We start from the raw sequence: 13636 nt of genomic DNA, 5'->3' as shown, positions 1-13636 counted from the left end.
GAGATTGTTCAATGTCACTAGGTTGATTGTTAAGAAGCCTTCTAACCAATAGTAAGTCTCCTTCACAAGGTAAAATTTCTTCCTCGGAGTCTATGGCTTCTTCTTCACTACTAGAGGAAGATGAAGTAGCTTCATCAAGGCTACTATAGTGATCTTGGGCTTTTAAAACCATGGTTTTCTTTGTAGGACATTGAGAAGCAATATGTCCTCTTCCAAGACACTTAAAGCACTTGATTTCACTTGACTTAGACTCTTTGGAAGGTGCTTTAAAAGATGAATTTTATTTTTATTTTTCTTTTTCTTTTTCTTCTTTGGGATAAGGTAGGGAAGAGTGGCCCTCCTTCTTAAAACTCTTGGAATAAGAGGGAGTGGAGTCTTTTCGAAAAGGTTTTCTTGTAAGTTGATGCTCCACTCTTGAGCAAAGTTGAACAAGTTCATTTAAATCCCTATAAGGTAGAAGTTCAACTTTGTCTCTTATCTCAAGATTAAGACCACTTTGAAATCTAGAGATTGTGGTCCTCTCTTCCTCCCTAATCCCAGCCCTCATCATTAGCAACTCCATAGATTGCCTATATTCTTCCACACTAGAGGACCCTTGTTTCAATCTTTGTAGCTTGTCCATAAGCTCTCGGTCATAGTATGGAGGAATATGCCTCCTTCTTAAGGCACTACGGAGCTCATTCCAATATTGGATTGGGGGCTCATGATTTATTCTCCTTTCTTTTTCTAAGGAGGTCCACCAATACATAGCATGCCCTTGGAAGCTAAGGGTTGCTAAAGAAACCTTCCTATCTTCACTTATTCCATGGCAAGAGAAAAGTTGTTCAACTTTCATTTCCCAATCCAAATAATTTTCAACATTATCTTTGCCATGGAATGGGGGAAGATTGATGTTGGGTTCCCTATTGGAAGACTCCCTATGTCTATGGTGTCTTGGGGGTCTTTGATAGTAATCATCGTTGTGATGACTACTAAAGAAGGTATCACTTGGAGGTTGGGTATCATGCCCTTCCTCCTCATGAAAACTTGAATGCATATGCCCCTTTCCTCTTGAGGGTTGAGGAGAAGTGACTCTTGGTCTTGAACCACTAGCCTCTCCTCCCACAACTAGCCTAGCAAGCAATCTTTTTATTTCTTCATTATTTCTTTCAAACTCTTTTTCTTTTCTTCTCAATTCTTCCTCTCTTTTTATATTTTCCTCTTCTTTTTTTCTTAGGTACTCTTTCAATTCCCTAAGTTCATCCCTAACACTAGACCTAGTACTACGAGAATTATGACCATGGACACTAGAATGATCACTCATCTTTGATCTAAAAAGGTTTTCACAAAGTTGTTTTCAAAAAGGGTTTGAAATGGTTTTCATAAAGAGTGAGTGATAAAAAGGTTTTCACAAAAAAAAAGGTTTTCAAGGTGCAAGATAGGTAGGAAAAGGCCTAAGTGTACAAAGTGAACTTTCTAGGGGAGGTGGACTACAAAGAATCACTTAATAACCAAGCCCTATCAAGTAAAAATCACTAAGCCTTTTCTACTTTTCTTACAAAACAATTTGGCACAATAATAAAGTGTGTGTGGTGCACGTTACCCCTAGTAGGCAAAGGCCTTCTAAACGTAAACTGGAGCAAAGATAAAAGTCCTAACAATTATACTACCAAAAACTATAAAGCATGCAAGAGAAAAGCACTTAAAACATATTCTAGTCGAGGTCCTAGGTGAAGGTTTTCAAATCACCTTCAACTACACGAACTAAAACCAAATTGAAGAGGTTTAGGAATGGCCAAATTACAAACCAAAGGAAAGAAACCAAGGCCCAAAAACACAAGAGGCCGAAAGCAAAGAAAACAAGTAAAAATTATGAAAAAAAAAACAAAAATTAGGTCTTCAAACTCCTCCACTTGGGTTCCTTCACAAAGAGCAAACTTGTTAGTCCTCTCCAAGTGTTTGATCACTCCTTTTGGTATGGTGTAAATCCCTCCAAAGGCTAGGTTTGGATTCGGTTCACCCCTCCACTCAAATCCACCAAAGGTATGCTAGTTTGCTAGGAGAAGTTCTTCACCTACAAGTAAAATGAAACCAACCCAAGAGCAAGAGTCCAAAAAGATAAAACTGAAAAGGCACAATTAGGAAGGCTAAACTCAAGGAGAATTGATGGAGACAAAACAAAAGAGGCCAAAGAAAGACAAACTAAAAATTAAGACTCAATAAAAAAAAAGGAAGCACACAAAAGATTAATCCTAGAAAGGCACTAGAGTGGATTAGTGTTTATGCTCACTTGATTAAGTCTTTTAGTGATTCGGTCCAGCCAATATTAAGGTCTCAACAATGGTCCAAAAATGTCACAAGTCCAACTCCAAATGCTTAGGTAAAGGGTCCAAGTCCACAAGTCTAGCAACAAGTCCTTTTTGGTCCAAATTTTTTTTGATACTTTTTCTTCTTTTGTTCTATTTTTCACGTCAATTTCTTTTATGCTTCTTGGGTCCAATTTCTTTTCTTTAATGTTCAGCCCATTGTTGCTTAGGTTTTGCACTTGTGGGTGGTAAATTTAGGTCAAATTTTAGAAGAGAGAGAGAAGGACAAGTGGCGTGACTTTAGAGGTGTTTAAGGTATCTTTGAGTGGAAATTGTTTTGTACTAACTAGTACAAGTTGTTTTGCACAAAATTTTCAGCACACCACTTAGATTCTTTTAGGGTTTCTTTAGGCATAGAAAATTGACCAAATCAAGTGAGAATGCAAGGGAGAGTGGGCGGTTATGCATGTGCAAGAAAATGTTTACACATGGAAATCACAAAATCACATAGAACATGCTAAGGACTAGGTAGCATGCATGAATGACTCCTAGATGGCTCCTATATGTCACGCCCACTTAGAATGATGCATCATGGTATTTTGATCATGTGTTTCATGCAAGGTGTTTGACACATACATGGAAATGATGTAGACAAAATATAGGAAACAAAAATGACAAAACTTTAGGTGGATTCAAAAATAAAATAAAAAAGCATGTTCATGGCATGTTCATATGATACTCAACCTAAAAATAGAAAAGCATGGTAACCCTAACAATGGAACCTAAAATAATGGCAAGGAAGGCTCACAAGGACAAGGTGTGAACCCAAAACTATTCGGCCACACAAAAGAAAAACAAGGAGGCAAGAAATGACCGAATAGAAAAAGACAACAAGAAGACAAGAAGGACTAGATTTTACCCTTGATGAACATGGCTCTTGATACCACTTGATGGCTTCCTCCTTCCATGGTTGATGTAGAGTATGAAGGGGAAGACCTTGCCCTTGATCTAGGCTCACCAAAGGGTAGACAAAAGGTGACTTATGATAGGAAAAGGAAGATAGGCGTGAAGTATGTTTAGGGTGGCGGAAGTGTTTTAGGGTGGTGGTGTATGGTTGCTCAAGTTGGCTCACTCCAAGTGTAGGTGGAGGCCACTCTAGGGTTTCACTCTCCAAGGGTGGAGAATGAAGGAAGCTAGCCGAAACTAACCTAGGGACTAAGGATAGGATTTGAGGCAAGAAAATGCTCTCTCAAATTCATATAATCCAAAGTATTTACAAGTGGTGGGGTGTTGGGTATTTATAGGAGGGGAGGCATCTAGGGTTGCATTTGGAGCAATGCATGGCCGAAATTCACAAGGCAAATGCACTCCAAATGAAATGCCAAATGAACCCTAGATGCTACTTGGTGGCCAAGGATGGAATCTAAGGGGTTAGATTGGCTATTTCTAGGTGCATGATAAGTCCATGCAACCTTTGCCCTCCACTTGGGCCTAAGCCTTTCTAACACCAAAAATAGGTCCAATGCTCACCAAAAATGCGTCACCTCCTCATGTAACACCCTAGCCCAAAATTAAAACCCTAATCATCTAAAGCACCCCATAATATAAGGGTAAAATGGGAAATACAAAGAAAATAAATCCTATGACTAAAATACCCCAAAATACAAGGGTAAAATTGGAATAAAGCAATAAATTATATACTACTCAAATTGGCCATAGCCATGAACCATGTGATGGGTCTCACATGAAGTGAAGTACCAAGGATGGTCCTCCATCAAAGAAAAGCCCATTTTCCTTTGCCCTTCATTAACCAAATGCTTGAGCGTCTGGTAGGTAAATCTCACTACTGTTTCCTTGATGGATTTTCTGGCTATTTCCAGGTTCATATTGCTCTTGAGGATTAGGAGAAGACCATATTCACCTGCCCCTTTGGCACCTTTGCATATAGGAGGATGCCTTTTGGCCCATGTAACACCCCTGGTACATTCCAACAGTATATGGTAAGCATTTTTAGTGATTTTCTAGAGAATTGCATGGAGGTGTTTATAAATGATTTCACTATTTATGGATCTTCATTTAATGCATGTTTGGATAGCATTTTGCATAGATGAATTGAGACTGATCTTGCTCTAAATTATGAGAAATGTCATTTTATGGTACAACAAGGGATAGTCTTAGGCCATGTAATCTCTAGTGAGGGCATACAAGTAGATCCTGCCAAGATAGAAGTTATTTCACATTTGCCTTACCCCTCTTGTGTTCGAGAGGTTCGTTCTTTTCTTAATCATGCAGGTTTCTATAGGAGATTCATTAAAGCTTTCAACAAGAAGGCCCTCCCACTGTCTAACTTGTTATAGAAAGATATGGCATTCCACTTTGATGAGAGGTGTAAGGAGGCTTTTTATTGCCTCAAGACTTCTTTGACCATCACCCCCATCATCTAGGCCCCTAACTTGACGGTCCCTTTTAAGCTGATGTGTGATGCTTCTAATTATGCATTAGGGGCTGTCCTTGCACAAAAAGTTGATAAATTGCCTAGGGTCATTTATTATGCTTCTAGGACATTAGATGCTGCACAAGTTAATGATACCACCACTGAAAAAGAACTCTTAGCCATTGTGTTTACTCTTGATAAGTTTAGATCATATTTTTTTGGCTCTAGAGTTGTTGTTTTCACTAACCATGCAACTTTAAAGCACCTTTTGAAGAATACCAACTCCAAGCCACGGTTGATAAGATGGATGCTTCTACTCCAAGAGTTTGATTTGCAGATTCGCGATAGGAGTGGAGCATAAAATTTGGTGGCAGATCATTTGAGCAAGATAGAGCGACCTGTTGACACTATTCTTATCTTAGATGATTTTCCTGATGAGTAGCTCTTAAATATTTTTGTCTCTCACCCTACCCCTTGGTTTGCTAATATCGTAAATTATTTGGTTGCTTCTGTTTTTCCACCATGTAGACCCCTAAAATTGTCCGGGACGGAAATAAGACTCAAAGACTCTCGAAGACCGAAGGAAAGTCAGCCGGAAGGACTCCTGGAAGACCCTAGGATGATTCTTTGTAGGTCTAGAAGTCTTAGAGTAGCTTAGAATAAGGGTGTGTGAGGATTGGAGCTCAATACGCCCTCCTAGAGGTTCAGTACGGCCATACTGAGCCATTTGAACTACAATACGGCCATAATGAAATCAATACGGCCGTACTGAAGTTTTTGAACTTCAGTACGGCCGTACTGAATTCAGTACGGCCGTACTGTAGTTCAAAAACTCAGTACGGGCCGTATTGACTCCTTAGGCCGTACTGCGCCTCAATCCTATAAATAGGACGTCATTGGCTCGTCCTTCCACACATTTGGAGCATTTCTCCACCCTCTGGCTGAGTATTCTTGGGTTTTTGAGCTATTCTCTGCCCTAGAAATCTCTCCGAGAGCTGATCCGACTAAGTTCTTGAGTTCACAAGCGTTTAGCTTGAGACTCGAACAAGTCGAAGGTAAATCTCTTTGATTTCCATAGTTAATATTTATTTTTAGGGAAAGGAGCGAGCGAACGTGTAGTGGGAAGGAGCGCCAAAAAGCCTCCTAACTCCTTTTTGAATATATAAAAGCCCGCTCCGAAGGTTTCTTTCCAAATCCTTTCTTTTACCGCTATCGCTTTTTGATTGTTGCATTGCACGTTTAAAGCTTTCATCATGTAGATAGTTTACTTATAATCGTTCTAATAAATAGGGGTAGTTTAGTAATTTTACGCTATTATTTATGAAATAATCCGTCATAGGGAACCCGAAAGGGGCGTTGTGGGGTGCTAACACCTTCCCCACACGTAATCGACTCCCTTACCCAACTCTGGTTGTAATGGCCAAAGTTGATTTGCTTAAATCAATTGCCTTATGTCTTTTTTCCAATGTTTTGAGTAAAACATTGGTGGCGACTCCAAGAACCCCTTTTTGCGAAAACCACTAATCCATGGAGGGTCCCGTTTGGGATTAACACGGATTGGTGAGAATCATTTAACAAAATTGTTAGTTCGATGAGGTCTCAGTTTGAGAATAAGTCGTTCTAACAATCCATCATTTTTCAAAACCAAAAAAGAGTCCAACCATCGTCGCGAATGCCAATGTCCATTTCGGCGGGTGGCGACACACCATTAGCATTTAAATCCTAAATTGATAAACTTAAAAGTGATGCTAAATATTATATTTGGGATGATCCATTTTTGTGGAAATTGTGTAATGAACAGGTGATTAGAAGATGCATTCCAGATCATGAGATAGAGTTAGTCCTTCTTTTCTACAATGCTTTAGCAGTTGGTGGACATCTTGGCTCCCAAAGAACAGCAAGTAAGGTGCTAGATTTTGAAGTTAGCGGGAATACATACAGAAGGGGGGGTTGAATGTGTGTGTGTTCGTGTTAGAAGGAGAATTTTAAAGTTATTTTGCAAGAGAAATTTTGGTTGGAAAACTTAAGTAGGCTTTTCTTGTTTAGTAACACTGATTTTCAACGTAAAAGGTTAAGTAAATTAGTTTTCCATCTGGAATACTGTATCGTCTAGTAAAAGTAGTTTCAACAGGGTCAAGTATGTTTTCGTCTAATACTTTGTTCAAAAACGAAATGGAACAAGAGCAAAGTAAGTAATATTGAGAAATAAAGAGAATGCACAGACAGTTATACTGGTTCACTTAATCTGAGCTACATCCAGTTTACTTTCGCAGAAGGGTTCCACCAATCAAAAAGGATTACAAGTATTCTCAACCACTTCTGGCTTGTCAACTAGACGCTAGTATTCTTAACTACTTCTGGTTCTCTAAGTATTCTTGACCACTCCCGGTCCGTCGGCTTCACTCACCAATGCTAGTATTATCAACCACTTCTGGTTCACAAGTATTCTTTCTACTTCAGGATTTACAGTAGTTGAGGGTATTGAGTGGGTTTATAACTCTCATAGAGAGGATAGGGTAATTTCTACACTCACTAAGGTGCGTAACCTTAGTTTTACAGGGATAAGTGTCTAAGTGTTTGGTTACTCTCGTAGAGAGGATGAACTATTAGTAACACTCACTAAGATAAACTATCTTAGTTTTTACATAGTTTTTACACAGGTATATAGGAAGTACTTTGAGAGGGAAAATAATTTATGCTCTTGACTTTCTTTTCTTTTCGCATTGCACGTTTTTTTTTATTCTGCCTTCTTTTTCTTGGCCTTGATACTTATATGCTTTTGATAAATCTGCTCGTTGTTTGAATTTGAATTTTTCTATTAAACGTAGCTTCGTGTCGTTGTAGATGGAAGCTTTTTTCATGTTCATAAAAATCTTCTCATTTAATGCATTTGATCTTGCATTAAGTGTTTGCTTGTATTCGTGGAGACTCTCTATGCTCTTCGATATCTGATTTCAATCATGATCTAGGTATATTTGTACTTTCCTCAGCAGTTTAGCCGTTGCGATGCTATCTTTTTCTGAAAAGTAAGTGTCCTTTCTCTAACACACTCAGCTTTGACTTGTGAATGCATGTTTGCCTATTTTTATACACGTTGATGTCTTCTAGTGTTTCTTGTATGATTTCTTTCAATATGATTAGTGGACTTCAGACGAGCTTCTGTATTCTTGACACCGTCTGGTTACTTTGTTTGATGTTGACTATTTCGTCTCGGTATGGAAGTGATAACTTCATCTTCTAGTTTACTTGGTTCTTTCTAATGGTCACTTTATGTTGATGTATGGCCAACTTGCGTCTGATGCCTCAGACTTCTGCTGATAGACTTTGTATCTTGATTTGTACCTGAATTAAACTTAGTCTTGATACTGGCCTTTCTATCGTTTGATGTTTTGTCTAGCCAGATTATGCTTGATCATATTTTTCTATTTGAACATTTGTTATCTGACTGAAACACTAATGCACATTTTAGTAATAACAATATGTATTATATTTTTCATTTCAAAACTTTGGTGGGATTTGCGAATGCGCTTCATCTGACTTAACAATCTCGCCCTTTTTGATGATGACAAATATAATCTATCAAGTTCATAGTCTATCTCTCAGCCAGACATATCTATATTTTTGAAGGGGTTTGGTGAAGATATTAACTAGTCGTTCTTCAGTCTTAACATAAACCAGTTAAAATGTTCCTTTTTCCACATGATCTCTAATGAAGTGATGTTTAATCTCTATATGCTTAGTCCTAGAATGCAAAATAGGATTTTTAGAAATGTTAATAGCAGGTGTGTTATCGCAGAGTACAGGAATACTACTTTCGTAAATGTCGTATTCTTCTAGTTGATGTTTTATCCATAGTAGCTGCATAAGACATTGTCCTATGGCAACATACTCAGCTTCACAAGTTGATAGGGCAATTGTGCTTTGCCTCTTGCTAGTCCATGAAACTAAGCAGCATCCAAGGAAATGACATCCTCTGCTAGTTTTTTTCTCTCCCATTTGTCTCCTGTATAATCTACATCATAATATCCTAGAAGAGAAAAATTTTGGCTTCTATAGAAGCTGATGCCTAGGTTAGGTGTTCCTTTAAGATATCTTAAAATTCTTTTAACTGCTTACAAGTGTACCTCCTTAGGTCATACTTGGAACCTAGCACAAACGCAGATGCTGAACATGATGTTGGATCTCGACATTGTTAGGTATAAGAGAGAGCCAACCATTCCTCGGTACATTGTGCTATCAACTTTTGGCGATTCTTTATCTAGACCAAGAGTAGTTGAAGGATGCATTGGTGTTTTCATTGGTTTTGTATCTTCCATCTTAAACTTTTGCAGTAATTCTTTTGTATATTTCATTTGATGAATTTTGACTCCTTCGTCTGACTAGACGATTTGAAGTCCTAAAAAGAATTTCAGTTCTCTCATCATGCTCATTTCAAATTCATCCTGCATCAGCTTGGAAAATTCTTGGCAAAGATTTTCATTAGTAGCACCAAAAATTATGTCATCAACGTAGATTTGGACTATTATGAAATCATCCTTTATTACTTTTCTAAACAAGGTGCTGCCAATCTTGCCCCTTGTAAAATTATTATTAGAAAGGAGCTTAGTTTTTCATACGATGCACGCGGTGCCTGTTTTAATCCATACAAGGCTTTGTTTAGTTTGAAAACATAAGATGACAATAATTCGTTTTCAAAACTAGGAGGTTGACATACGTAAACTTCTTCTGAAATTGTTCCGTTTAAAAATGTGCTTTTAACATCCATCTGATATAATTTCATGCCAGTACATCCAGCAAAAGCAAGTAAGATTCGAATGGCCTCTATTCGAGCAACAGGTGCAAAAGTTTCAGTAAAATTTATACCTTCATGCTGAGAGTACCCTTTTGCAACTAACCTTGCTTTGTTTCTTACCACGTTTCCAGATTCGTCCAATTTATTTTTGTATACCCATTTTGTTCCTATGATTATCCTGTCCTTAGGCATTGGAACAAGTTTCCAGACATCATTCTTCTAGAATTGACTCAATTCCTCTTGCATGGCCTGAACCCAGCTTTTGTCTAACAATGCTTCGTCCGTGGTTCTTGGCTCTATTTGGGATAGTAGAGCAATTTGTGCTTGAATTTTGAACGAACTTCTAGTTCTTACTACATCCTTTGCTTCTCATTGATTTACTCTTGCGAATGATGAGCCTTCATCTACTAGTTGCGATTGACTGGCTCTCTATCCTCTCTTTCGTCCTGTTGAGTCGTTGTTTCTTCAAAGTCAGGCTTCTTTGTCTGATCGTTGTTTACCTACATATTCTCAAAGAAATTGCGTAGCTCTGATATTTCTTTATCAGGCTTGTGTTCATCAAATTTAACATGAATGGCTTCCTCAACATTTTTAGTTTTGTTGTTGAACACCCTATAGGCTCTTGACCTCTCAGAGTATCCAAGTAGGATACCTTCGTCGATCTTTGAGTCAAATTTTCCTAAACTATCTTTGGTATTCAAAATAAAACATTTGCATCCAAACGGATGAAAATATGATATGTTGGGTGCTCTTCCCTTCCACAATTCATAAGGAGTCTTTTTCAGTAAGGGCCTAATATATATTTTGCTTTGAATATAGCAGGAAGTATTAACTGCTTCTGCCCAAAAATGTTTAGGGGTGGAGAAATCATTTAGTAAAGTTCTTGCCATTTCTTGTAAAGAACGATTCTTTCGTTCTACAACCCTATTTTGTTGTGAAGTTTTAGGTGTTGAAAAATTATGTGTTATTCCATTTTCTTCACAAAATTCTTGAAATTGTTCATTTTCAAATTCTCCCCCATGATCACTTCTGATAGATGCAATTGATATTCCTTTTTCATTTTGAACCCTTTTACAGAATACATGGAATACCCTAAAAGACTCATCCTTGTGAGTTATGAACAGTACCCATGTCCATCTAGTGTAGTTATCCACAATAACCAATCCATATCTTTTACCACTTACAAATGTTGTTCTAGTGGGACCGAATAGATCTATGTGGAGAGTTCAAGAAGTTGTGAGGTGGAAACATGATTTTTTGCTTTGAAATGAACTTTTAAATTGTTTCCCCTTTTGACATGCTTCACATACACCGTTCGTCTGATGCACAAGATTCGGTAGTCCTCTTTTGAGGTTATGCTTTTTCAGTTTTGAGATTAATCTCTAACTTGCATGACCAAGTTTCTTGTGCCAGATCCACTAATTTTCATATGAAACTAGACAATCAACATTCTGATTTTCCAGTTTGTTAAGCATTATTTTATACAAGTTGTTGCATTTGTTAGCTGTGAATAATATGGATGAATTAGGTTGACTAACAATACATTTATTTTTGTTGAAGGATACTTCATAACCGCTATCGCACAATTGACTTATGCTTAGTAGATTATATGTTAATCCTTTAACATACAGAACATTATCAATGGAAATAGAGGAGTTAATACCTATTTTACCTATTCCCATGATATATCCTTTCTGTCCTCCTCCAAATGTGACTTGCCCTCCTTTCTTGGACTTGAGGTCTAGGAACATAGACCTTTCGCCCGTCATGTGTCGCGAGCAGCCACTGTCCAGGTACCATGACTGGGCATTTTTTGTTTTTGTTGAACAGATCTGCAACAAGAACTATTTCAGTTTTTGGTACCCAACTGGATTTGGGTCCATGAGTGTTAGCACTAGAGGTTCTGGAATCCCTCTTCTTATGCATGTGACTGCATTTGGACGTAAAATGTCCATTCTTTCCATACAAGGAAAATGCATAAGTTTTTGTCTTGATTTCTGACTCAGATTCAACAAACCCTAATCTTGTTCTATCTTTCCCACTCCTGGAGTGTTTTAACAGATGCTCAAGATTTTTTTGTTCCTAGTCTGAATTTTGACAAATCTGATTTTAACAAATCGTTTTCTTTGGTTAATTTGATTACTTCTTCTGAAGTTGAAAGAAGTTTTGTATTTTCATTTTTCAATAGACGATTTTCTTCAAGTAATTCCAAAATTCTTTTCTTTTGTTCTTATATGCTGTAGAAATCTTTGTTGAATCTGATAGAAGTTGATTATATGCATGTTCAAGAACTTTGAGGTCATATTCAATTACCTCCTCATTATCAGATTCTAATGATGAATCTGCGTCTGCCATGAGACAAATGTTTGCTTCTTTGTCTCCTTCAGACGATGTTGTGTCGAGGTCCTCCCAAGTGGCCATCATGACTTTCTTCCTTTTGTAGGGGATCAACTTCTTCTTTTCTTTTTTCCTTCTCTTTTTCTTTTTCAATTTCTGAACATTTCGTTTTGTAATGTCCGGGTTTCTTACGTTCATAGCACAATGGTTGTGCCTTTTCTCTAGGAGGTCTGTTGTATTTTCTCCATCGTATTCCTCCCTTTTTCTTCATCATTAAATGAATCTTCCTTGACAGGAAGGATATTTCATCGTCTGTGTCGCAGGTTCCTTCACTACAGCTTTCATCGGACATATCATTGATATTTAGGGCTTTTGAGGGGGATGGTGTTGTTTCCTTCCAGCATCATCTTGTTGCAACTCCAATTCATCGACTTTAAGTAGTCCAATGAGTTCCTGCAAAGAGAGCTTTTTCAGATTCTTGGATGGTCTCAGAGTAGTAACTTGTGGTCTCCATTTCCTGGGTAAACTACGAAGTAATTTGTCAATATGATCAAAGTTATCATAAGTTCTACCTAGGCAGGAAAGTTCATTGACGATGGTTTGGAATCTTCCAAACATAATCTGTATAGATTCACTTTCTTCCATCTCAAAAAGTTCATACTTACGTGCCAACAAGCTTAGCTTGTTGCGTTTTACCTCTAAGGACCCCTCATAGGTTAGAGCTAGGGTGTCCCACATTTGTTTGGCAAGTCTAAAGCTGTGAACTTTAGTGTATTCCTCCTCAGATAGAGCACACATGAGCGCATTGCGTGCTTTGGAGTTCAGCATAAATCTTTGTTTTTGCTCTTCAGTCCATTGTGCTCTGGCTTTCTCGTTGCCAGCTTGATCTAGCGGAATGTAGTTTCCTTGCTCAACGACGTCCCACATGTCTATATGACATGCATCAAAGAATGCGATCATTCTTTGCTTCCAGTAGTCATATTTTGTTCCTTTGAAGAGGGGTGGTCAGTTTACGGCTTGTCCTTCATTTTCCATGATCGTTTCCCCTGTAGTGTTAGATGCTCAACCTAAGGGGTCAAGCTCTAATACCAACTGAGGTTAGAGGAAATACACACAGAAGGGGGGTTGAATGTGTGTGTGTTCGTGTTAGAAGGAAAATTTTAAAGTTATTTTGCAAGAGCAATTTTGGTTGGAAAACTTAAGTAGGCTTTTCTTGTTTAGTAAAACTGATTTTCAACATAAAAGGTTAAGTAAATTAGTTTTCTGTCTGGAAGACTGTATCATCTAGTAAAAGTAGTTTCAACAGGGTCAAGTATGTTTTCGTCTAATACTTTGTTGAAAAACGAAATGGAACAAGAGCAAAGTAAGTAATATTGAGAAATAAAGAGAATGCACAAATATTTATACTGGTTCACTCAATCTGAGCTATGTCCAGTTTCCTTCCGCAGAAGGGTTCCACTAATCATAAAAGATTACAAGTATTCTCAACCACTTCTGGCTTGTCAACTAGATGCTAGTATTCTTAACTACTTCTGGTTCTCCAAGTATTCTTGACCACTCCTGGTCTGTTGGCTTCACTCACCAATGCTAGTATTATCAACCACTTCTGGTTCACAAGTATTCTTTTTATCAGCCTCTTCAGGCTTTACAACAATTGAGGGTATTGAGTGTGTTTATAACTCTCACAGAGAGGATAGGATAATTTCTACACTCACTAAGGTGCGTAACCTTAGTTTTATAGGGATAAATGTCTAAGTGTTTGGTTACTCTCGTAGAGTGGATGAACTA

The 13636-nt window shown here is 37.8% G+C and overlaps 1 protein-coding gene across 1 annotated transcript; it reads right to left on the bottom strand.

Moving 5' to 3' along the window:
- Positions 1–12211: 12211 nt before the first annotated feature.
- On the bottom strand, positions 12212–12775 carry LOC109793989 (uncharacterized). The gene has a single exon (XM_020353468.1). The coding sequence runs from the start codon at positions 12773–12775 to the stop codon at positions 12212–12214; it is 564 nt and encodes a 187-aa protein (XP_020209057.1).
- Between the last annotated feature and the right edge of the window lie 861 nt (positions 12776–13636).

This window comes from Cajanus cajan, chromosome 6, assembly GCF_000230855.2.
Source record: "Cajanus cajan strain Asha chromosome 6, NIPB_CcT2T_4, whole genome shotgun sequence".
NCBI classification, from domain to species: domain Eukaryota; kingdom Viridiplantae; phylum Streptophyta; class Magnoliopsida; order Fabales; family Fabaceae; genus Cajanus; species Cajanus cajan.
The sequence above is the reverse complement of the archived record's forward strand: the minus strand, read 5'-3'. Positions and strand labels throughout refer to the sequence as shown.

What these genes read in the sequence shown, in the direction of transcription:
- LOC109793989 (XM_020353468.1), bottom strand. Translation starts at nt 12,775, where the DNA reads ATGTGGGACGTCGTTGAGCAAGGAAACTACATTCCGCTAGATCAAGCT.